The sequence below is a fragment of the Scyliorhinus canicula genome, chromosome 6 (assembly GCF_902713615.1).
Source record: "Scyliorhinus canicula chromosome 6, sScyCan1.1, whole genome shotgun sequence".
Classification (NCBI taxonomy): domain Eukaryota; kingdom Metazoa; phylum Chordata; class Chondrichthyes; order Carcharhiniformes; family Scyliorhinidae; genus Scyliorhinus; species Scyliorhinus canicula.
In genome coordinates, this window is record NC_052151.1 from 74,984,234 (window position 1) to 75,010,374 (window position 26,141).

The window sequence follows — 26,141 nt, forward strand, 5'->3', positions numbered from 1 at the left end:
CACACGGAGAACGTGCAGACTCCACACAGACAGTGACCCAAGCCGGCAATCGAACCTGGGACCCTGGAGCTGTGAAGCAACTGTGCTAACCGCTATGCTACCTTGCTGCCCATCTGTTGTAGTCCAGAGTCATGAATAGTGATGATAGAGGCTCCAATTTTATTTTCAACTTGTGGCTGACCAGGAATCTCTCCTGTTCTTACCACCTGCGATTAGAATGTTTTTGAAGGATTTACAAGTTGATACTCAACCTATCAATTCACTAAAAGGGAGAGCACAGGGCATCTAATCGTAATCATAATTGAGGAATTTTGATCATTCAAGTAGGATAAAAACCACATTAACTAGTCAGCGTAAATTTCGGGTCACCATCAAAAGTATATTTTCATACAAGGATTTTTTTAGGATATGAAATGGTAAATAACACAGAGATTGAAGCAAAATATGTTACTGCTTTAAAAGGTATGTGTGAATATTTGAAAAAGAAATTTAAGGTGGTAATGGGACCACTCAAAGTAAACAAATTGGTATCTCTTTTACTGCACAATTCTTTGATTTCATAAGAGAGTCTCAATCCAGTTCCTAATTAGCAGGGGTTTTTTTAAACATAAAACATTCAGCATTCAACTATTAATCAGCAGTGTCATTCAGGTAGACATAAGGAGTTTGATGGAGGAAATTGGGGAGAAATTGCTCTGCTGGTACACCAGAAGTTGTAATTGAAAGTCATTAGGCTGAATTTTCTCAAACTTATGTTTTTCCAGATGTCAGGGCTATTTTCGGCTCACAAACCTGATCGCTGCATTAGTGGTCCTCCCAGAATTTCTTTAGCAGAGAAAACCAATTAGGAGCCACCTCCAAGCTTCCTGACCAGTTAGTGGGACATGCAAAATTATTTTTCATTTTCCATATCCATAAGAATCCCTAGTGTGGAAAAAGGCCATGGGCCCATTGAGTCTGCATCGAACCTCTGAAAGAGCACCCTACCTTGGCCCAATTACCCGCCCTATATGCCACATAAAAGACTGATCCAGAAGGTGAGATTGCAGGGAATAGAGTACGAGACTGTATTGAGGATTGGCTGACTGACAGAAAGCAGAGGGTTGGGATAGATGGGTCCTTCTCTGGTTTGCGAACCGTAGCTAGCGGGGACTGCAGGGGTCAGTCCGCGGACATCAACTGTTTACAATTTATATAAATGATCTGTAAGCAGGGGCAGGAGTGTAACGTAGCAAAATTTGTGGATGATACTAAAATAAGCGGGAAAGCAGGCAGTGAAGAAGAGATAAAGATTTTACAGATAGATATCGATAAGCTAGGAGACTGGGCCAAAATTTGACAGATGGAGTTTAATGTGGATAAGTGTGTGGTTATCCATTATGGCCGAAAAAAATAGAAAGGCAAATTATCATCTAAATGGAAAGCAAATTCAAAATGCATCTGGGCAGAAAGTCTCGGTGTCTTTGTTCAAGAATTGCAGAAAGTCGGTATGCAGCTACAGCATGTAATTAAAAAGGCAAATGACTCCGATACCTGCAGCTTAAAACTTCCTACAGAAGAAGACAAGGACTTACCTGCGACCACCACGACAGACACTATTAGAAGAGCTACTGGACGCAGACATCCTAGGCAGAGGGAACTGTAGTGCATGTACAAACAACTGCTAGAGAGGTCCGACACCGAACTGGATACGGCAAGGAGGAAATTGGAGGAAGACTTGGGGTTCGAAATAGCGTGCGGATTCTGAAGCGAAGCACTGCACAGGGTCAACTCTACTTCCACAAGCGCGAGGCTCAACCTAACGCAGCTAAAAGTGGTACATAGAACCCATTTGACCAGAACCCGAATGAGCAGGTTCTTCCCGGAGGTGGAGGTTAGATGTGAACTGTGCTAAGGGGGCCCGGTCAACCATGCCCACATGTTCTGGTCTTGCCCCAGACTTGCTGGGTACTGGACGGACAGCGTTCTTCGAGGCAATATCCAAAGTGGTGGGGATGAGGGTGGAGCCATGCCCGAAAGTGGCCGTCTTCGGGGTATCAGACCAGCCAGATATCTTCATGGGGAGGAGGGCGGACACCCTTGCCTTTGCCTCCCTGATCGCCCACCGTAGAATCCTGCTTGGTTGGCGATCAGCAACACCGCCTAAAGCTGCAGGCTGGCTGTCCAACCAATCGCAATTTCTCCAAATGGAGAAAATCAATTTCACCATCCGTGGGCGGACGAGGGCTTCCAAAAAACATGGGAGCCATTCACCCGACTGTTCCAAGACCTGTTTGTGGCCAAGACATAAACAAATAAATAGCCAGTGGCCAGGGACAAATAGCCAGGACAAGACAGAAAGAGAAAAGCGAGGGAGGACCGGGGGGTGGGGGAGCAAGGTGAGGTAGTAAAACCCAGCAAGAAAGAATGGGGAGGCAGCAGTGAAGAAGGGAGGGGGAGGGGGTCAGGGAGAGGGGAGCTGGGGGGGCGGGGTGGTAGGGAGGATTGTATGCTGAACCAGGCGACAACAGACTGTAAATAGAGAAAGCTAGGAAGAAGCCTTTGTGCACAATAAATGAAAACGAACAGCAATGTATATAATTTTGAAAATGCCAATAAAACGATTTTTAAAAAAAGGCAAATGGAATGTTTGCGTTTATTACAAAAGGACAGGGGTATAAAAGTAGAGGTGTTGTTGCAATTGTTTAGGGTGTTGGTGACACCAAATCTGGAGTATTGTGTCCAGTTTTGGTCTCCTTATTTGAGGAACAATGTGGTGGCATTGGAGGCAGTTCAGAGGAGGTTCACCAGATTGATTCCGGGGATGAAAGAGTTGACGTATGAGGAGAAATTAAACAATTTGGGCTTATACGCGCTGGAATTTAGAAGGATGGGGGGAGGGGGGGAGAGAATCTGATCAAAGTATATAAAATACGAAAAGGGATTGATAAATTAAACGTTGACCAAATGTTCCCACTTGTGGAGCAATCTAGAATGAGAGGTCACAGATATAGGTTGAGAGGCGGTAGATTTAGAACTGAGCTGAGGAAGTACGACTTATCGCAGAGGGTGGTGAATTTGTGGAACTAACTGCCTAACAGTGTGGTTGAGTCTGAGTCATTAAATGGTTTAAAGAAGGAGATAGATATATTTCTGATTTTACAAAAAGGGTAAAGGGATAAGGATAACGGGTAGTGAGGTCAGTTTGAGACCAGGAAGAGACCAGACATACTCTGATTGAATGGCAGAGCAGTCTCAAGGGGCTGAATTGCCTACTTCTGACTCTAATTCCAATGATTCTATCCCTGTAATTCCTGTAATTTTGTTAGGTATGATTTCTAATTAAAGGTAGCACGGCACACTTCAGCGATACTCAGCAGGTCTTCGTTTTCTGAGGTTGCAGTACCCACAAATGTGGTGAAGGAACCCAGGAAGGCTAAACTCTGAGTCACCCATTCTTGCCTGAAGGCCACTTGAAGGAGCTGACAGACTGCAGCATGGTGAACTTTCCTAAGTCTGGAAGCAGAGAGACCACACCTCCTTCAACCAAGCAAGGTTGGAAGTAGCTGAGGAAGTGAACAGCAGTAATGTGTCCTTCTAACTTGGAAATAGTGAAAAAGGAAGATCGAGGACCTCAGGATGACATGCATGACAGGTTAGTACATGACACTGTCAGGTGCCAAGCATCACGTGTCTCAGATCAAACAACTTACAGCCACATTAATTCTCTCTCTGTAGGCACCTCACGTGCCCATCTAAGCAGCCAGTGCTCTCAATGGTGCTCGGCCTCTTGCCTCTCAACATCCATGCCTCACAGTCACCATACACAAATGTTGTCAAATGCTTGTCTGAGCACAAGACATTCCAAACAATCCTATTTATTCCCTTGCTTTATTTCCTTGCGGAAGAGGAGATCACAATTTGACAAGAGCCAGGGACGGTGTTGTGGGATGCAGGTGAGAGTGGGCCTCCAATAACAGACACTTTTCCAGCCACTGACAATGCAAGTACTCATGATCCTCTGGGAAGGCAGTCTGCGATGCAGATGTCTGCAATGACCTGCCATTACAGGCTGAGCCTCAAGGGACACTGTTTTTTACATGTAGTCTTTTGCATGTCGACACTCTACTGAGAGTCTCACCTCTTTCTTCTGCATTTTAATGCCTGACCCCATGTCCTGTGGGCAAAAAGAAAACTTTACCTTAATCACAATCACATATTGTATAATTTGTGAATTTGACACCATCCATTGATAAAGCAGTTTCTACTGAATTCCATATTGGATTGCTTAGGGCTATCTTATTGATGGTCATTAGCTTTGCTCTTTTTCATAAGTGGAGATATTTTAATTGTGTCTACTCTATCACACCTTCCATAATTTTAAAGACCACTATTAAGCCCTCTCCTTTCATGAGAATAAAGAACGAGCCTGTTCATCCTGTCCTGATACGTATACCCCCACATTTGTGATATCAACCTCAAAGATATTTTTTGCCCCTCTCCAGTGCATCTTTTCTTTTTGTTATAATATAGCGAACAGATTTATATGCAGTACTTCAGGTGTGGTCTGACCAAGGTTTCATGCAGGCTTTGTACAACTTCCCTACTTTTTAGTTTGTACATTAACACTTCTAGATTCCCTTGCTCCTTTGCCGCATTTAGATTTTTTTTCTAAATAATATGCAACCTCATTTTTATTTTTGTCCAAATGTAATACCTCATTTTGCAATTCATTTGCTAATTTATATGCACATTCTTCAAGTTTGATAGCTTTGATAGCTACAATGGATTCCTTGTCCTGTGATGTACAATTATATATTTTCTGGCTTCCTAAAAGAACAAATTTGTTGCAGTTCTAATTCAGGTGTTGAGTGAAGTTGGCAACATGCTAAACCCAGCTCCCAAGTGATGTTCTTGTTTCAGTGAATCATTAATGATTTTGCATTGTTTTGAGTATTATGGTTCAGCATTGCAACTTCTGAGCCAGTTTTAATTTTCATAACATGAAATGCAAGAATGGCCTTGTTAAAATGATACCTTCACATTGAGACAGTTTCTTCTGTGAACAGCAGTTCGACCTGTTCTGTCATGATACTGCTGGCACTGTACAACAGGTTATAGTGCTTTGGCACTGGCTTCCATATGTCAGCACATCTGTGAATGTTACATTCAGCCAACCATCCTCGGGTCCTCAGCTACAGCAATGATCTTGCTTGCAGCAAATTTTTCAAGGAGAAAGAGTGTATATACTGTATTTAACTGTCACGCATCTCTGTATTTCATGTTGGAAGGGCTTTCAAATGATACATTCACTGGAATTTTCTTAATGTGGAATTTTAAAGTTCACAAACGTCCAGCTACTTTACAGTGTTTTGAAATGTTGCTACTTTTAGTTGCTTCAAAAAGAAATGCACAACAAATGTTCAAAACCAAAATGCAGTCAGTCGTAGGTGTATCACTGCAACACTTCTGGAGATTGTGCACTCATGGTTTTGGAGAATTCCAAGGCTTTTGGAACTTCTCAAGTCAAGTTGGCTTGTAATGGAGTTCCCACAACTTTAGTCTTTTATTTCTCAGTAATAGATCTCGCAGAGAGGGAAGTGTTGTTGACATAACTTTGAGGTGTTGCAGTCTATATACTGGTGATGTGGAGAGAATTAATATTGACCAGATTATACAGATTTGAAGCCAATGACTTTTGTTACTTGAAGGGTGACCACCAGACAGACTAGAAGGACAAGGAAGGTAGTGTGGGACCTCCTTGAGTGCATCTCACTAAATTTAGTTCTGAATACTGATGGGAGTGATAGTTCACTTCAGGGGTGCAGCCAGAGCCAAGTCCACTCCATCACAAGACGTTAGCTTCACAGGGTGGCAGGAGCAAGATTGAGAAAGCAAGTGTGACAGGATTCTATAACTAGATGGTAGACCCTTTTTGTTTTTGCAATAGCAGATTGGTTCCAGAACAGTATATTTCCTCCTTGGTGCCAGGATCAAGGATGTCACTGAGCAGCTGCAGAACTCTCCAAGTGGAGAGGGTGAACAGTCAGAAGTTGTGAATCATATCAGTGCCAATAGTACAGAAAGAGAGATAAAGTTCCTGTCGGCAGATCTTGGGGTGTTACTCGGGAGATGAGCAAAGGTAGTAATGTCTGGATTATTCCCAGTGCCACACACTAGTGAAATAGGATAGAGCAAAGGAACTGCAGAAAGGATGTGAGGGTTCTTGAGAAACTGCAGAGGAGATTTACCAGAATAGTTCTGGGGATTAGGGATTTCAGCTGCAATGTTAAATTGGAGAATCTAGGCTCGTTCCCCTTGGAGCAAAGGAGATTGAGCGGAACTCTGATAGAGTTATATAGGTTTATGACCGGTTTAGATAAAGTAGACCATGGTGGCTCAATGGTTAGCACTGCTGCCTCAGAGCTCCAGGGTTCCAGGTTCAATTCCAGACTCGTGTTACTGTCTGTGTGGAGTTTGCACTTTTTCCCTGTGTCTGCATGAATTTCCTCCAGGTATTCCAGTTTCCTCCCATTGCCCAAAGAAGGTTAGTGGATTGACCATGCTAAATTGCCCTTAGTGTCCAAAAGGTTAGGTGGGTTACTGGGTTACGGGATAGGGTGGTGATATATGATTAAGTAGTGTGCTATTTCCAAGGGCCGTGCAGACTCGATGGGCCAAATGTCCTCCTTCTGCGCTGTAAATTCTATGACAAAAGCTGTTTCCATTTAGTTGATGGTACAAGAATAAGGGGGTACAGATTTAGGCTCTTGGGAAAGAGATGTATGGGGAATGGAAGGAAGAACATTTTCTGTACAGGCAGTGCTAATGACCTGGAAGTCACTGCCTATAACGTTGGTGGAAGTGGAGACAATGGGTGAAATTCTCTCAACCCTCCCATGGGTTTGATGGCGGGCGGATGCGGCAAATCTGGCAGGAGTGAAAAAGCCAGAAACACACTGGCATAGAATTATGGTGCAATTCTCCCAAGAGCAGGTTAATAGCGAACCAGTCATCTGACCGGCAGGTGGCTTGAATTCTATTTCCTTTTCATGAATATGCATTAAAACAGCTGCCTGCCGGCATCCCGCCAGACCTTCCAATCTTTTGTTAGGTGTGATGAATCTAAGAAATTGCTGTATATATTGTATTTCATAGCAGTTTCTGGAACATTTAAAAAAAGCCTGAGTTAAGGTATGTATTTGTTGTAGTCATATCATTTAAGTTCTCCCCCTGTCTGAGTGGGTTTCCTCCAGGTGCTCCGGTTTCCTCCCACAAATCCCGAAAGACGTGCTTGTTAGGTGAATTGAAAATGAAAAATGAAAATCGCTTATTGTCACAAGTAGGCTTCAATGAAGTTACTGTGAAAAGCCCCTAGTCACCACATTCCGGCGCCTGTCCGGGGAGGCTGGTACAGGAATTGGACATTCTGAATTCTCCCTCTGTGTACCTAAACAGGCGCTGGAGTGTGGCGACTCGGGGATTTTCACAGTAACTTCATTGCAGTATTAATGTAAGCCTACTTGTGACAATAATAAAGTTTATTATTATTATTATTATTATTATTATTAAGAATGAAGGTTAAGGTGTCCAGTCTATGTGCCTGCTAAAGCAATAAGTAAGTGGTCGTACGGGCGGCATGGTAGTGTGAATGCGTCTCTAAATCACTTGTCTCTCAGTCCGGAAGAAACGGTCTCGAACACGTCCGTACTTCAGAATATTCTTTATTGCGATCGGGGCAGCCCTCTAGGTATTCCAAAGAACCACCTCGGAGAGTGCCAAAGTTTTGCTCAAAACATTCTTTTTTTATATGTTTTATTAGGGGGCTGTCCCTTACATTCACTTGAGCTCGCCCCCATTACAAAGCATACATTTGTTATTGCAATAGTTCCAGTACATTATTTTACAGACTTTGAGGTTATCTATTGGCACATGAGTATGTAGCAGTCTTAGCTTAATTAGCAGGTGTTAGCTATAGTTGCAAGCGGCTCCCACATTTCATATCCTGTCATCCGGCCATGCTCCTTGTTTCTCAAGGCTGTTCGGCTTATAGTCATGAGTCGGCTCACGACTTCAAATATCACTCCCTTATCTGAGCAAGTTCATTCTCCTTCAATGGCTTCAATAACACATTCCTCTACTTTGTGATTTTCCACTAATGTATCCCGGTCATTCTGGCTCTTTCTAGCTATTAACCCTTGCTTCACATCCTCATTGGCACAGTGGTTAGCACTGTTGCTTCACAGCGACAGGGTCCCAGATTCGATTCTCGCTTGGGTCACTGTCTGTGCAGAGTCTGCACGTTCTCCCCGTGTTTGCGTGGGTTTGCTCCGGGTGCTCCGGTTTCCTCCTACAGTGCAAAGATGTGCAGGTTAGGTGGATTGACCATTCTAAATTGCCCTTGGTGTCCAAAAAATAGGTTTGGTTACTGGGTTAGGGGGATAGGGTGGAGGTGTGGGCTTAGGAAGGATGCTCTTTCTAAGGGCTGCTGCAGACTCGATGGGCCGAATGGCCTGCTTCTGCACTGTAAATTCTATGATTCTATGAAAAGGTGAGGTCATGATTAATTTTAACCATTTATTTGTTAACTGAGAGGTGCCCAATGCAAAGTTGTTATGATTGCTGTAGATCCCCTGGAGTGTGGATAATTCATTGGGGCGTGGTATTTAGTCTTAGCTAGGCAGGTCATGGAACATTGTGGGATAGAGATGATGTAATCAGTGGGACGAGCCAGGTCTGTAGTTTTGGAGTTTGATATAGGTTTTGCAGGCTGCAATTGAACAGCAGCTTTGCCAACTGTTAGGATGAACATAAGCCTCTGACAAGACAGAAGGGTTTTCAGGTTGCTCTTGAAAGGTTCTCTCTCCAAAAGTCTCTACACAGATAAGAAAGTAAAACTGTTAACTTTATTTATAAGTGTCACTTGAGCTGTATTGGGATTGCTTGGTTGGAATATTTATAGTGAAGTTGTAAGGCGTAAGTTTGCGTTTTTCCTTGTGATTAAGAACTGTTTAATTGACCATTGTAAAACTATTTTCTTTGATGTTAATGTGGTTATCTCTGTTTAAATTAAAGTTTGTTTCAATAAAAAAGATACCTGGGCTGAAGTATCCTTTCTTCAGGTTTTACAAATTAAAAAAAAAAAGTATTTGGCGTTCTTGTCTGGTATCCTAACACATTTTGGGGTCTGGTCCGGGATCTTAACACACGCCATGTCAGCGTCAAAATCATGTCAGCGTCAAACCCACTTGATAAAGTGCCATGCACAAGGACGCCCTCGGTTCACCTTTGAGGTGAGTGCAACAAAGGCTATCTACCATTGTGTTGCACTGCTCCCGCTGCACTGAGCAGCACTCTGCCGGTTCCTGCCTATCTCCATGCTGGACTGGATCCATGGGCCCTCCCGTTTCACTGTCTTGGTTCAGTACTGTGCCTATAGTTGGAGACTGCAGGGGTCTCCTTCTCCCACCGATGCCACTTGCCAGTGTCTATCTGGACACCATCGTGCTGGTGGACTCAATGCAGCCACAGCAACAAAGGTCCAAAGTTCGACCGGGGTGGAGTGTGAGGTGAGGCCGGAGGCGCTGTGGCATGACAAAGACGAGCTAAGACTGGGGGGCAATGTGGAAGGTGGGTTGTGCAAGGAGGGGGGAGGGAAAGGTCTAGGGCTCACAATGGCAGGCAGGGGCAAGGATGTGGATGAAGATGTTGAACAATAGAAGGCACATGGAAGAGTGAAGGGAGTAAAGTTGGACCCCAACAAGGTTGCATGAAACGCAGGGGGGTCAAATGGATAGCACAAGTGTTATCGGGAGGGAATGAATGCAGATTTCAGATTATAGGTTGGGGGCCTGTTAGTGTGGACATGAGGGAAGCTTCACACAAACTTTGAACAGATCGGCGCTGCAGTGGTTTGTGAAGTTTACTGTTCTTAGTCCTCTTTGTAAATGGGAAATATGCAAAGGCTCCCATTTAAGTTCAGGGGCTGACAGACTAGAATCACAGTGTGCAAACATGCCTGTTGCGAATAGCAAAGGAACCACAAATGATGGACGCTAAGTGGACCTCGCAGTCAGAAGTATTAGAAGACCGCTAAACTGGGCTCATGCTCACTTGGTGCCACTACAATAGACAGGGTCCAGTTAAATTACACAGGATGCACACACCCTTGCCCTGGAAGCAACAGCGAGCCAGATTTCTGAATTGTGCTTTTTAAAGGGATAGAATCATAGAATTTCATAGAATTTACAGTGCAGAAGGAGGCCATTCAGCCCATCGAGTCTGCACCGGCTCTTGGAAAGAGCACCCTACCCAAGGTCAACAACTCCACCCTATCCCCATAACCCAGTAACCCCACCCAACACTAAGGGCAATTTTGGACACTAAGGGCAATTTATCATGGCCAATCTACCTAACCTGCACATCTTTGGACTGTGGGAGGAAACCGGAGCACCCGGAGGAAACCCACGCACACACGGGGAGGATGTGCAGACTCCGCACAGACAGTGACCCAAGCCGGAATCGAACCTGGGACCCTGGAGCTGTGAAGCGATTGTGCTATCCACAATGCTACCATGCTGCACAACTACCGATAGGCACAACTAAATAACCTCATGTCAAGATTGGAAAAGCTACATAGTGGAAGACAATAATGTAGCCTTGGTTAATGAAGACTCTAGTGAAGGTGACACAGCTGCATCAATTGTGCCATCCCATCAGTGAAGGGGGGTCGGGAGTTAACGATAAAGGCCTTTGCCCAACTGCTTCCATAGCTCTTGCTCACACCTTTTTACTCGCACCCTTTAATCATTCTGATCTTCAGTATCTCTTTTCAGAGGGGAGGCAGAAGTGAAAATGGAATCACTAGTCCTGGGAACTATTATTTAAATCTTCATTTGAAGCAGGAGGTTAAAGAGGAAAAGGCGGCTGTACGGTTGAATCCAGCTGGAGTCACTGCATGGAGAGTAGAGGCTCAGACTGCAGCGATGACTGGCAATGCCAAGGTTTATTGTCCAAGAGTGTCCTTTTTACAAACGAGTGAGAGGCAGCAGAGGACAAGGCTGAGATTGTCTAGAGATCTGGGCCATCACATATTCCACATGTTCCAAGAAAACATGACGCCATATGGGTTTGAGGCATCCTTCTGCTAGTGGCCCCAAAATTGACAGCCGCTCAATTTATTTGCTCTGGGTCTTTCCAGGCAGCAACTGGGGACCTTTGTGACACTTCACCGTCAGCAATACGTTGGTGCATTTATGATGTGATACCCTTTTAAGAAGGGTTCATCATTATGTGAATTTTGCTCTGATCAGGGATAGCCGGGCTCAAGGATTGATGGGCTTCGCAGTTACCTCTGGATCCCCAAGAATGTACTTTTTCCAGGAGCCAGGTTGGCACTGTCAGGGATTGGACCCAGGGACCTTTCCAGGTAGAGGGAGGGGAATGAGGGGCGTTCCCAGGGGTCTTTGAGGGGTGGTGGGTTACAAAAATGCGGAGATGTACACAATCATTAGCTGAGGGAGAATATTAGATGGTAATCAGCAGGAGGTTTCCTTGCCAACGTTTGACCTGATATCAAGTGGTCGCACATAGGATGGCACGGTGGCACAATGGTTAGCACTGCTGCCTCACAGTGCCAGGGATCCGGGTTCAATTCTGACCTTGGATGACTCTCAGTGTGGAGTTGGCACTTTCTCGCAATGTCTGCATGGGTTTCCTCTGGGTGCTCTGGTTTATCCCACAGTCCAAAGATGTGCAGGTTAGGTGAGGCTATGGGAATAATGCCGGGGAGTGGGCCTAGGTAGGATACTCTTTCAGCGGGTCTGTGCAGACTCGATGGACTGAATGGCCTCCTTCTGCACTGTAAGAATTCTATGGTTCTGGGGTGTGGAGTCAATGTTGAAGACTCCCAGGGCAAATCCCTCCTGACTGTATACCATAGTTGGTCTGTCTTGCCAGTGGGATGGTGATGGTCTGTAAGGTATGATTCTGAGAGCGTGACTCAGTCAGGCTGTTGATCGACCAGTCTGTGAGATAGCTCTCCCAATTTAGACATGCGTCTCCAGATGTTAATAAGGAAGACTTTGCAAGGCTGTGTTTGCTGCTGTTGTTGTTTTCAATGCGTAGGTCAATGCTGGGTGGTCAATCCAGTTTCCTTTCTTTTAGATTTTGCAGTGCTTTGATATAACTGAGAGGCTTGCTAGGACATATCAGAGTTTATATTATAATTTAATAATTATTTACATTGCTGGAACAGGATCCTATCACCACCCGTTACCAAGCAGAGTGTGAACTTTTGGGCCAATTTATTGGCCACCAGCCAGTCAATCAAGCCAAATCCTAACTCATCTCTCTCTGGTGCCAGCAAGTCTGTGGTCTCCTGTAACTTCTGGATTATTTTGCTTGAGTTAAAGATACAAGGCTGCTTGCCTTAAAGAGACTTGTCTATGAATCATCCATGGATCAAAATAAGAATGGCAATATAAAAGAAAGGGGAAATAAGTGGAATGAACAGGAATGATCCTAACAGGACTTAGGTAGTGCATAGCACCTGTGAAGTAGAACTACTACAGGGAGTGTTGACCCTGCCTTCGCAGGACTTTGGATCAGTTACCTCCGGCTGACAGCACCTGGTCAGAGCGCTTCCTGAAGTAAATGATGCCCACTACCTAGTAGATGTCTTGCGAAAAAACGAGGTTAAGGGAGTAAACTGTAACAGAAATCTGGGGTGGAATTCTCCGACCCCCCGCAGGGTTGGGGAATCGCCTGGGGCCGCCGTAAATCCCTCCCGCGCCGTGGCCGGAATTCTCCGCCACCCGGGAATTGGCGGGAGCGGGAATTGCGCCCTGCCGATCGGCGGGCCCCCCGCGGCGATTTTCCGGCCCGCGATTGGCCGAAGTCCCGCCGCTGTCAGGCCTCTCCCGCCGGCGTGGTTTTAACCACCTCTGTGCCGGCGGGATTGACGGCGCGAGCGGGCCCCTTGGGGGGGGGGGGGCGATCGGACCCGGGGGGTGGCCTGGCCCGCGATCGGGGCCCACTAATCGGCGGGCAGGCCTGTGCCGTGGGGGCACTCTTTTTCTCCCGCCACCGCCACGGCCTCCAGCATGGCGGAGGAGGAAGAGACCCCCCTCCACCGCGCATGCGCCGGTGGTGACGTCAGTGGCTGCTGACGCTCCGGCGCATGCGCGGACTCACGCTGACCGGCGAAGGCCTTTCGGCCAGCTCCGACGGCGATCGGCGTGGCACCAAAGGCTGTTGGCGCCAGTCGGCTGAGCGGGAGCCACTCCGGCGCGGGCCTAGCCCCTAAAGGTGCGGAGAAGTCCGCACCTTTGGGGAGGCCCGACGCCGGAGTGGTTGGCGCCACTCCACTACGCCAGGACCCCCTGCCCCGCAGGGTAGGGGAGAATTTTGCCCCTGGAGTGGAGCCCCCTAAGGCGGTCATGCATTATCTTTGGCATCTTCCGGCAGCTCCTACGGCCAAACTGGTGCCAAACATCATGCTCTGCAGTCCTTCGGACCTCACCAGCAAAGCCGAAAGAGGGGTTCTGACACTTGGCCAGCCCAAAATCCTCATATATTCCTCCCAGGTACACGCCATGGAGAGGTCACACCATAGACACCTCACAGCGACCAAAATAATGCAGTTACGGGTCATAAGCCCAGCTCAATTGGCGAAGAGGACCGACTGCCTTCAATGGTGGGAGAGATCATCGTGGCTCATTGGACAGCTATTGCCCGCCTCTAGTGAAAAGAGGTGAAGAGAAGAGACACAGAAGCTGGCAAGACATGAGATGCCCCCCAAAGAGAGAGTCAGATGCTGCCAAACCAATAGTGACCCATTGGTGTGCACTCATCACTCGACACAAAGACACCATAAGTGTAAGTTTATGGACTTTAGCAAGGCTTTTGGTAAGGTCCCTCATGGCAGACTGGTGAAGGATGTATAGGCCTATTGGATCAAGGCAAAGTGTCACATTGGATCCAAAATTAACTGAGAGTGAGGAAGCGGTGGGTGTACGTTAATGATTTGGACTCAAATGTTGGGGTATGATCAAGATGTTCGTTGATGACATGAAAATTGGTAGGGTGGTAAATAATGAGGAGGAGAGCCGTAGGCTGCAGGAGGATATCAATGGATTGATAAGGTGGGCAGAGCAGTGGCAAATGGAATTCAACATGGGAAATAATGAGGGAATGCGGTTGGGGGTGGCTAACGAGGCAAAGAATTACATTATGAATGGTAGGACCCTGAAAAGTTACTGAAGATTGGAGGGACCTCTGAGTGCATATCCATAGATCCCTGCAGGGCAGGTAGATAAGGTGTTTAAGAAGGTATATGGGATACATGCCTTTGTCGAGGCATAGGCAATCAGAGCAGGGAGCAGGATGGTCATGCTGGAACTGTATAATATGCTGGAGTAGTGCATGCAATTCAGGTCACCACATTATAAGAAGGATGTGATTGCACTGGAGAGGGTGCAGAGGAGGTTTACCAGGATGCTGCCTGGTCTAGAGGGTCTGAGCTATGTGGCAAGATTGGATCGGCTGGAGCTATTTTCCTTGGAGCATTGAAGGTTGAGAAGGGACCTGATAGAAGTGTACAAGATTATGAGGGCCATATAAATACTGTGGTTACAAAAGTAGATCAGGTGATTGGAATCCTTCCAGAACAAACTCACCTTCTGATTCTCCAAAGCCCTGCCCACCATGAACAAGTCACAAATCAGGAGTATGATGGTATACTCTCCACTTGCCTGGATGAGTGAAACTCCAACAACACTCAAAAAGCTTGACACCATCAGGACAAAGCTGCCCGCTGGCTTGACATCCCATTCACAAACATTCACTCCTTTCACCACTGATGCACAGTGGGCAGAATTCTCCGCAAGGCCCGACGCCGTCGTGAAACCCGGAGAGGTTCACAACGGCGTCGGAAGCCTTTCCCGGCCCCCTATTCTCCCCTCCCCGGGGGGATAGGAGGTCCGTACCGGGAAACTCGGCCGCCGGGCCTTGTCCCTGGCTTCAAGACCTGGCGCGCCAAGAATGACGCCGCGGTGGCGCCTAATGACATCAGCCGCGCATGCGCAGGTTGGCAGCTCAAACCCGCGCATGCACGGTTGCCGTCTTTCCCCCTCAGCCGCCCCGCAAGACGTGGTGGCTTGATCTTGTGGGGCAGCGGAGGGGAAAGAGTGCGTCCCCTTGAGACGCCAGCCCGACGATCGGTGGGCACCGATCGCGGGCCCGTCCCCTCCTGAGCACGGTCGTGGTGCTTGATCCCCGATCCGCCCCCCACAGGCCCCACACTTACCTGGTGCGCCATGTTCACGACTGCAGCGACCAGGTGTGGTTGCCGCCGTCGTGAACAGGTCGGGAAAGGCAGGCTGCTCGGCCCATCCAGGCTAGAGAATCGCAGTCCGCCGTGAAAAACGGCGGCCCGCGTTTCTCCGAGCGGCGTGTCGGAAAACCGGACACGCCATTTTGGGGGGGGGGGGGGTGGGAGAAAAGCGGGAGGTGCGGGAGCGGACCTCCTGCTATTCTCCCACCCATCGTGGTTGCGTAGAATCGCGCCCTGTGTGTCCCATCTACAAAATGCACAGCATGAACTCACCATCACTCCTTCCACAGTACCTTAAAAACCACAACCGCTACCATCTAAAAGGACAAGAGCAGCACTACATTGGAAGTTCACAACCTGGAAGTTGTCCTTCAAGTCACACACCATCCTAACTCATTATGAGTTTTAATTTTAATAAATAATGTTCATTAAAGCCGCTGAAGTGCTATCTTACTGTCTAAATAATGCAAAGTCTCCAAATTTATTGATTGGGAAGAAGCAATCGGGCAACTTTTGCGGCAGGTATGAGACTAACTTCTGCTCACCTATTGCCTGAGTTTTCTTATGCATTGTACTGAATGAAGAGGAGGTTGACCAGCAGCTATAAATTACTTCCAGTGGAGGGAAAGACATCCAGAGATTTGTAGATAGGTATTATCCACCAATCTGGGGCAGCACGGTAGCATAGTGGTTAATACAGTTGCTTCACAGCTCCAGGGTCCCAGGTTCGATTCCCGGCTTGGGTCACTGTCTGTGTGGAGTCTGCACATCCTCCCTGTGTGTGCGTGGGTTTTCTCCGGGTGCTCCGGTTTCCTCCCACAGTCCAAAGATGAGCAGGTTAGGTGGCTTGGCCATGCTAAATTGCCCTTAGTGTCCAAAAAGGTTAAATGGGGGTTACGGGGATAGGGTAGAGATGTGGGCTTGAGTGGGGTGCTCTTTGTAAGGGCTGGTGCAGACTCGATGGGCCGAATGGCCTCTGCTGCTCTGTAAATTCTATGATTCTATGGTTCTATCTTTCCAGATGACACATGGATATTACCACATGCCCTTCCTTATGTTTAGTATCTTTATTCAAAAAATTTAAAATGTTTTGATATCTCACTGTTTGAAATTCTGTAACATTGTACATGAGAAATTAATACTCAGTAAGTCTTCAGATGTAAGTGAGGATAGAAAGTGGTAAATAGACTACAAAGGTTCTGATGTAAGTCAGTCTGCACTTTAAAGTTATACATTTTGATCTTTTGTTGAAGCAATTATAAAAATAATTTGAATAACCGCCTGACAGCATTAGAGTCATGCTGCAGTACCATGAATATTCCTATTCTGCTTAATTTGGTTGATCTACTTTCCCCAACAGAGCACCGCGTTTCAGGGGGTTCCAGCAGCAGGACAGCCAGGAATTGCTTCACTATTTGCTGGATGCCATGCGGATTGAAGAAACAAAGGTAATTGCATTGAATTCTGCTGTTATGGAGTTCTTTTGTAAAATAGGTGTACAGGGCAGTTAAAAAATGCCATTAACCCACTGTACTGATTTTCAATATTATGATGACCAGATGAGGAGAGATCAAAAAGCTTCCCTCTCCTCGTTTGACAGTAGCTAGTTTTTTTTTTGGAAAAGATGTACACGCCAATTCAGTGAGTACTTAACTGTGCAGAAGGCAGTAAAGAAGGCAAATGGTACATTGGCCTTTATAGTGAGAGGTTTCGAGTAGCTGGTGGGTGGTGTTCTCACGTGTAATGGTGGTATCCACGTCGATGATCTGGCACGTCTTGCAGAGATTGCCGTGGCAGGGTTGTGTGGTGATGTGGCCGCTGTTCTGAAGGCTGGGTAGTTTGCTGCAAACAATGGTTTGAGGTTGCGCGGTTGTTTGAAGGCAAGTAGTGGGGGTGTGGGGATGACCTTGGCAAGATGTTCATCTTCATCGATCGATTACGTGTTGAAGGCTGCGAAGAAGATGTTGTAGTTTCTCTGCTCTGGGAAAGTACTGGACAAAACAAAGAAATGTACAGCACAGGAACAGGCCCTTTGGCCCTCCAAGCCCGTGCCGACCATGCTGCCCGACTAAACTACAATCTTCTACACTTCCTAGCTCCGTATCCCTCTATTCCCACCCTATTCATGTATTTGTCAAGATGCCCCTTAAATGTCACTGTTGTCCCTGCTTCCACCACCCTCTCCGGCAGCGAGTTCCAGGCACCCACTACCCTCTGTGTAAAACACTTGCCTCGTATATCTACTCTAAACCTTGCCCCTCGCACCTTAAACCTATGCCCCCTAGTAATTGACCCCTCTACCCTGGGGAAAAGGCTCTGACTATCCACTCTGTCTTTGCCCCTCAACCTCCGGTGTTCCAGTGACAACCGCTCCTCATAGCTAATGCCCTCCATACCAGGCAACATCCCGGTAAATCTCTTCTGCACCCTCTCTAAAGCCTCCACATCCTTCTGGTGATGTTTAACCTGGGGTTACCCCTATCTCTGGATTTGTAAAGACTTAATTACCTGCTGTATCCTCTGACAGTCCTCATCACTATCTGCAATTCCACCAATCCGTATTGTCTGCAAACTTACTAATCAGACCAGTTACATTTTCCTCCAAATCATTTATATATACTATGAACAGCAAAGGTCCCAGCACTGATCCCTGCGGAACACCACTCGTCACAGCCCTCCAATTAGAAAAGCATTCTAATTGCTATTCCATTGCTACTCTCTGCCTTCTATGACCTAGCCAGTTCTGTATCAACCTTGCCAGCTCACGACGAAGGGTACTCTGTCGGTTGTGTCCCGTGTTTGTCTTCGGAGGAGGTCGGTGCGGTTTTTGGCTGTGGCGCGTTGGAACTGTCGATCGATGAGTCGAGCGCCATATCCCGTTTGTACGAGGACATCTTTCAGCGTCTGTAGATGTCTGTTATGCTCCTCCTCGTCTGAGCATATCCTGTGTATATGGAGCGCTTGTCCATAGGGGAGGGCTTCTTTATTGTGTTTAGGGTGGAAGCTGGAGAAGTGGAGCATTGTGAGGTTATCCATGTGCTTGCGGTAAAGCGAATTGCTGAGGTGACCTTCCTTGATGGAGACGAGTGTGTCCAAGAATGCAACTGATTCTGGAGAGTAGTCCATGGTGAGTCTGATGGTGGGATGGAACTTATCGATGTCATCGTGTAGTCGTTTCAGTGATTCTTCGCCATGGGTACGAAGGGAAAAAATGTCATTGATGTATTTGGTATATAACGCCGGTTGAAGGTCCTGTGCAGTGAGGAGGTCTTGTTCAAACTTGTGCATGAAGATGTTGACATATTGAGGTGCGAATTTGGTCGCCATGGCTGTGTTGTGCGTCTGGATGAAGAACTTGTTGTCGAAGGTGAAGACGTTGCGATCCAGAATGAAGCGGATGAGTTGCAGAATTGCGTCTGGAGATTGGCAGTTGTCGGTGTCGAGTACTGAGGCTGTTGCAGCAATGCCGTCGTCATGGGGTATGCTGGTGTAGAGTGCCGAGACGTCCATTGTGACGAGGAATGTTCCTGGTTCAACTGGTCCATGGGTGCTGAGTTTCTGTAGGAAGTCCGTCGTGTCACGACAGAAGCTGAGCGTACTTGTACGATGGGTTTCAAGATGCCCTCGCTGTAACCAGAGAGGTTCTCACACAGGGTCCCATTGCCTGAAACAATAGGACGGCCTGGTGTGTTGGCCTTGTGTATTTTCGGGAGGCAGTAGAGTTCTCCAGGGCAGCACGGTGGCACAGTGGGTTAGCCCTGCTGCCTCACGGCGCCGAGGTCCCAGGTTCAATCCCGGCTCTGGGTCACTGTTCATGTGGAGTTTGTCCCCACAACCCAAAGATGTGCAGGATAGGTGGATTGAACACGCTAAATTGCCCCTTAATTGGAAAAAAAAATTAATTGGGTACACTAAATTTATTAAAAAACATTTAAAAAAAAAAAAGAGATCTCCAATGTACGTGGGATGAGAGCACGTAGGGAGCTCTGAAGGTCTGGATCCAAGTCTTGATCAGTCTGTTGAGTTGGCGTATGTGTTCCTTGGTCGGATCTGCGGGTAACTGTCTGTGGTGTTCCTGGTTGGTGAGTTATCGGTATATTTCTTTTCAGTAGTCTGTTCTGTTCAGTATGACGGTGGTCCCTCCTTTGTCTGCTGGTTTGATGACGATGTTGCGGTTGGTCTTGAGAGCACGGGTTGCGTTGCGTTGTGCTTGGGTGACGTTCGGGGCTGTCTTGTGAATGCGACTGATGAATCTGGCATTGACGCGACTCCTGACGGCTTGAGCATACATGTCGAGTCTAGGGCAGCGGCCTTCCGGAGGGGTCTAATTCTACTCTTTCCTCTTCGGTTTCCGCATCGCAGATCTCTCGGTCTGCTGTTCTGATTCATTGGTAGTCTCCTTGGGTTCGCTGTCGGCCTCTTGGGGTCTGTGGAAGAATTCCCGGAGCCTCATTCGCCTGATGAATTCCTCCGTGTCTGCCGCAAGACTGATGGGGTCCATTTTGGTGGTGGTGCAGAAATTGAGCCCTCTGCTGAGGACTTTGATTTCGTCTGGTTGAAGAGTGTAGTCCGACAAGTTGACAATAGATTTCCCTGTATTGTTTTCAGGGAGGCTTGGTTGCTGTTGGTGGTGATGCCGAGTTTCTCAAGCTTCCTGTTCTTGATGTGCATATAGGTGGCATAGTATTGTTGTCTCATCTGTTTGGCGGTGTTCCGCAGCTGGTCTGCTGCGTCCTGAGCGCAAGTTGAGAATATGGCCTCTACCTTGGTTTCCAGGTTGTGTCGTCTGCTGCAGAGTTGGCGTACGAGGTGGTTGAGGAGTGTGAGAGAGGTGCAACGGCAGAGTCTCTCAGCGTAGTATGTGTTGTAAGTCGACTTGAGTGGGTTTGTGATCTGTAGCCCTTTCAGGATCTTGTCTGCTTTCTTGCATTTTTGTAGAAACTTAATGTCAATGTCTATATGTGCAATCTTCCTGGAGATCCTCTCCACTTTGAGCCAGCAGTTTACTGTGTCGATGGTAGCCATGATGTGAAGATGCCGGCGTTGGACTGGGGTGAGCACAGTAAGAAGTCTTACAACACCAGATTAAAGTCCAGCAGGTTTGTTTCAAACACTAGCTTTCGGAGCACTGCTCCTTCCTCAGGTGAATGAAGAGGTATGTTTCAGAAACATATATATAGACAAATTCAAAGATGCCAGACAATGCTTAGAATGCGAGCATTTACAGGTAATTAAGTCTTTACAGATCCAGAGATAGGGCCTCCATCCCAAGGGCTCCATTTGGGCCCTTTCTCCCCAACTGCTATATCCAGCCACCTCTTGAATATATTCAAAGTTTTAGCATCAACTACTTCCTGTAGTAATGAATTCCACAGGCTCACCACTCTTCGGGTGAAGAAATGTCTCCTCATCTCTGTCCGAAATGGTTGACTCTGAATCCTCAGACTGTGACCCCTGGTTCTGGACACACCCACCATTGGGAACATCTCCCTGCATCTACCCTGTGTAGTTCTGTTAGAATTTTGTAAATCTCTGAGATTCCCCGCTCATTCTTCTGAACTCCAGTGAGAGCAATCCTAATCTACACAATCTCTCCTCATATGACAGTCCCGCCATCCCTGGAATCAGTCTGGTAAACCTTTGATGCACTTCCTCGAGAGCAAGAACATCCTTCCTCGGAAAAGGAGACCAAAACTGCACAGTTTTACTGCACACGAGGGGTGGCCTCACCAAGGCCCTGTTTAATTGAAACAACACATCCCTGCTCCTGTACTTGAAACCTCTCGCAATGAAGCCAACATACCATTAGTCTTCTTTACCACCTGCTGCACCTGCATGCTTACCTTCAGCGACTGGTGCACAAGGACACCCAGGTCCCACTGTACACTCCCCTCTCCCAATTTACAACAGTTCAGGTAGTAATCCGCCTTCCTGTTTTTGCTTCCAAAGTGAATAACCTCACACTTATCCAAATTATACTGCATCTGCCATTGATTTGCCCACTCGCCCAACCTGTCCAGATCATGGCGTAGGATCTCTGCATCCTCGTCACAGTTCACCTTCCCACCCACTTTGGTGTCATCTGCAAACTTTGTGATGTTATATTTTGTTCCCTCATTCAAATCATTAATATATATTGTGAATAGCTGAGGTCCCAGCACCAATCCCTGTGGCACCCCACTAGTTACTGCCTGCCAATTTGAAAAGGACCCATTAATCCCTACTCTTTGTTTCATCTCTGCCAACCAGTTTTCTATCCACCTCAATACACTTCCCCAATTCCATGAGCTTTAATCTTGCACAATAATCTCTTATGTGGGACTTTGTCAAACGCCTTCTGAAAGTCCAAATATACCACATTGACAGACTCCCCCATGTCAACTGTACTAGTTACATCTTCAAAGAATTCCAACAGATTTGTCAAGCATGATTTCCCTTTCATAAATCCATGCTGACTGACTGATCCTGCCACTTGTTTCTAAATGTTCCGCTCTAAGGTCCTTGATAATGGATTCAAGCATTTTCCCCACTACTGATGTTAGGCTTACTGTTATATGATTCCCTGTTTTCTCTGTGCCTCCCTTTTTGAATATTGGAGTGACATTAGCTACCCTCCACTCTGTCGGGACTGTTCCAGAGTCTATAGAATCCTGGAAGATGACAACCAATACATCCACTATTTCCAGAGCCACCTTAAGCACTCTAGGATGCAGATTCTCAGGCCCTCGGGATTTATCCGCCTCCAATCCCATCAGTTTTCCCAGCACCATTTCTCTATTAATGGTGATCTCCCTTAGTTCTTCCCTCTCACTAAACCTTTCATTCTCCTACATTTCTGGTATCTGATTTGTGTCCTCTTTTATGAAGACAGAACCAAAGTATGTATTCAATTGCTCAGCCATTTCATTACCCCTTATTATACATTCCTCTGTTTCTGACTGTAGGGGGCCTACATTTGTCTTTACCAATCTCTTTCTCTTCACATATCTGTAGAAACTCTTAGTGTCAGTCTTCATGTTCCATGCAAGCTTACTTTCGGACTGCATATTCTCCACCTTAATCAGTACCTTGGTCATTCTTTGATGAATTCTAAACTGCTCCCAAACCTCAGACTTATTCTTTTTCTTGGAAAATCTGTACGCTTCTTCCTTGGATTGGATACTATTTCTAATTTCCTTTGTAAGCCATGGATTGGCCCTCTTACCCGCTTTGCTTTTGTGCCAGAGAGGAATGAACAGTTGCTGTAGTTCCCCCATTCGTTCCTTGAATGTTTGCCATTGCCTATCCACTGTCATCCCTTTAAGTAACTCTCCCCGGTGGGTTAGCACTGCGGCCTCACGGCGCCGAGGTCCCAGGTTCGATCCCGGATCTGGATCACTGTCCGTGTGGAGTTTTACAACACCAGGTTAAAGTCCAATATGTTTGTTTGAAACACTAGCTTTCGGAGCACTGCTCCTTCCTCAGGTGAGGCATTCACCTGAGGAAGGAGCAGTGCTCCGAAAGCTAGTGTTTGAATCAAACATGTTGGTCTTTAACCTGGTGTTGTAAGACTTCTCACTGTGCTCACCCCAATCCAACGGCGGCATCTCCACATCGTGTGGAGTTTGTACATTCTCCCCGTGTTTGAGTGGGTTTCGCACCCACAACCCAAAAATGTGCAAGCTAGGTGGATTGGCCATGCTAAATTGCTCGTTAATAAAAAAAAGAAGCAACTCTCCCCAATCTATCAAGGCCAATTCGCGCCTCATATCTTCATAGTTTCCTTTGTTAAGATTCAGCACCCCAGTCTCCAACTCATCTACTTCACTCTCCATCTTGATAAAAAATTATATCATGATATGGTCGCTCATCCTCAAGGGGTCTCGCAGAGCCATATTGGCAATGATTCCCTTCTCATTACACAGTACCCAATCTAAGATGGACTGCTCTCTAGTTGGTTTCTCCACATATTGGTCAAGAAAACCATCTCGTATGCACTCCAGGAACTCCTCTCCGGCATTGTGGCTAATTTGATTTGCCCAATTATGTGCAGATTAAAATCACCCATGATCACCGATATTCCCTTATTACATGCATCTCTAATTTCTTGTTAATGGCATTCCCAACATCAGCACTCCAGTTGGGGGTCTATATGACACCCACTAATGTTTTTTGCCTCTTGGTATTTCTCAGCTCTACCCATACAAATTCCACATTTTCAGAGCTAATATCCATTCTCACTATTGTGTTAATTTCTTCTTTAACCAGCAGTGCCACGCCACCACCTTTTCTTTTATGCCTGTCCTTCCTAAATACTGAATACACTGGCCACCCTGCAGCATGTCTCCATAATCCCAATTATATTGTACCCATTTATATCTATCTGCACGATTAGTTCACCCACTTTACTGCAAATGCTCCGTGCATTAAGGCACAGAGCCTTTAAGTTTGTCTTTTTCACATTGTTTGTCTTGCTCCCAATATTTTTCTCTTTTGCCCTGTTTGAATTTTGCCCTTGGTTTCTTCACCTGTCACTTTCCTTATTCCCTTTTCTATCTTTTGTTTTTATCCTTGCATCCTCCTTCTCTGACTCTTTACATAGGTTCCCCTCCTCCTGGCATTTTAGTTTAATCCCTCCCCAAGAACACTAGCAAACAACCCCCCTAGTACATTGATTCCAGTCCTGCCCAGGTGTAGACCGTCCGATTTGTAATGGTCCGACCTCTCACAGAACCGGTTCCAAAGTCCCAAAAATATGAATTCCTTCCTCCTGCACTATCTCTCAAGCCACGCATTTATCCTGTCATTCCTACTCTGACTAGCACGTGGCACTGGTAGCAATCCCGAGATTACCACCTTTGAAGTCTTACTTTTTAGTTTAGCTCCTAACTCCCTAAATTCAACATGTGGAACCTCATCCCATTTTTTACCTATATCGTTGGTGCCTATATGCACCACGACAGCTGACTGTTCACCCTCCCCCTTAAGAATGTCCTGCAGCCGCTCTGAGACATCGAGGACCCTTGCACCCGAGAGGCAACATACCTTCCTGGAGTCTCGTTTGCATCCGCAGAAACACTTGTCTACTCCCCTTACAATCGAATCCCCTATCACAATACTCTACCACTCTTTTTCCTGCCCTCCTGCACAACGGAGCCAGCCACGGTACCATGAACCTGGCTACTGCTGCCTTCCCCTGGTTAGCCCTCTCCCTCAACAGTAGCCAAAACTGTATGCCTGTTTTGGAGGGAGATGACTGCAGGGGACCCCTGCACTGCCTTCCTGCTCTTCCTCTGCCTACAAAATCAGCTTGTCCAACCCTGAAGAAGGACTTAGGTTAAAAAGATCGGAAGACATTGAAATAAAAACAGAAACCATGGCAAAAGAATAATTTTATTTGCCTGTACTCGGCTCGCCAAAGACAGAGGGAGATTGTCCCACCTCGACAAATCGGCCTTCGCCCTTCCCACCGAGCTAGTGAAATTATACATCCCGAGCCCTCCCTCATCTCGGACCACCTGCCCCCCCCAAATACCTGACCCGAGTTGCCGCCAAACGGAATGGCAGCCCCAACCCCACCCCCACTCCTACTCCTGGTGGGGAGACCATAAAATAATCGCTCTTTCCGAAATTCAATTTATACTCCGAGAACATCCCAAATCTCTGGAGCAGCTCCATTTTACTCCCCACCGACGTGCTTGGTTCTGAAATATACAGCACTAGATCATCGGCATACAAGGACATCATTATATGCAGTGGCCAGAGACTCTGTAGCCAATGCAAACAATAGGGGTGACATAGGGCACCCCTGTCTCATACCACGGTGCAGTGCAAAATACCCTGAATTTTAGTGTGAACACTCGCTATCGGTTCCTTATACAACAGCCGCACCCATGCCACAAACCGTGGTCCAATACCGCCATCAAGTGCTCCACTCTACCCGATCAAATGCATTCTCTGCGTTCCGTGCCACCAACACCTCCATCTCCTTACCATCCGCCGGAGACAGGACCACATTCAACAACCAGAACCAGCAGAGGGCAGCAGAGCAGAGCTACTGATCAGCTGTTCTGGGGAAATTTGCATACGTGCAGTGCGGTCAGCCTAAGTCGAAGGTGAACCTGCGAAGAAGACCCAAGGAGTTTGAGTAAAGGCAAGCAACCAGCAGAGGGCAGCAGAGCAGAGCTACTGATCAGCTGTTCTGGGGAAATTTGCATACGTGCAGTGCGGTCAGCCTAAGTCGAAGGTGAACCTGCGAAGAAGACCCAAGGAGTTTGAGTAAAGGCAAGCAACCAGCAGAGGGCAGCAGAGCAGAGCTACTGATCAGCTGTTCTGGGGAAATTTGCATACGTGCAGTGCGGTCAGCCTAAGTCGAAGGTGAACCTGCGAAGAAGACCCAAGGAGTTTGAGTAAAGGCAAGCAACCAGCAGAGGGCAGCAGAGCAGAGCTACTGATCAGCTGTTCTGGGGAAATTTGCATACGTGCAGTGCGGTCAGCCTAAGTCGAAGGTGAACCTGCGAAGAAGACCCAAGGAGTTTGAGTAAAGGCAAGCAACCAGCAGAGGGCAGCAGAGCAGAGCTACTGATCAGCTGTTCTGGGGAAATTTGCATACGTGCAGTGCGGTCAGCCTAAGTCGAAGGTGAACCTGCGAAGAAGACCCAAGGAGTTTGAGTAAAGGCAAGCAACCAGCAGAGGGCAGCAGAGCAGAGCTACTGATCAGCTGTTCTGGGGAAATTTGCATACGTGCAGTGCGGTCAGCCTAAGTTGAAGGTGGTTTGTGGAGGGGCTGTTGGCAACTGACAGTTAAACCCGAAACACTTTGTGAGTGTTTCCCACCCTACCTCCTCCT

General features: G+C 46.9%; 1 protein-coding gene across 6 annotated transcripts in view; it reads left to right on the forward strand.

The window, feature by feature from the left end:
• usp45 (ubiquitin specific peptidase 45) overlaps window positions 1–26,141 on the forward strand; it is a 370,776-nt gene that overhangs the window by 216,139 nt on the left and 128,496 nt on the right. For all 6 annotated transcript variants that reach the window (XM_038799526.1, XM_038799531.1, XM_038799527.1 and 3 more), the window contains one exon: window positions 16,674–16,761. In XM_038799526.1, coding sequence (XP_038655454.1) covers window positions 16,674–16,761 — 88 coding nt within the window. The remainder of the gene's footprint in view (window positions 1–16,673; window positions 16,762–26,141) is intronic.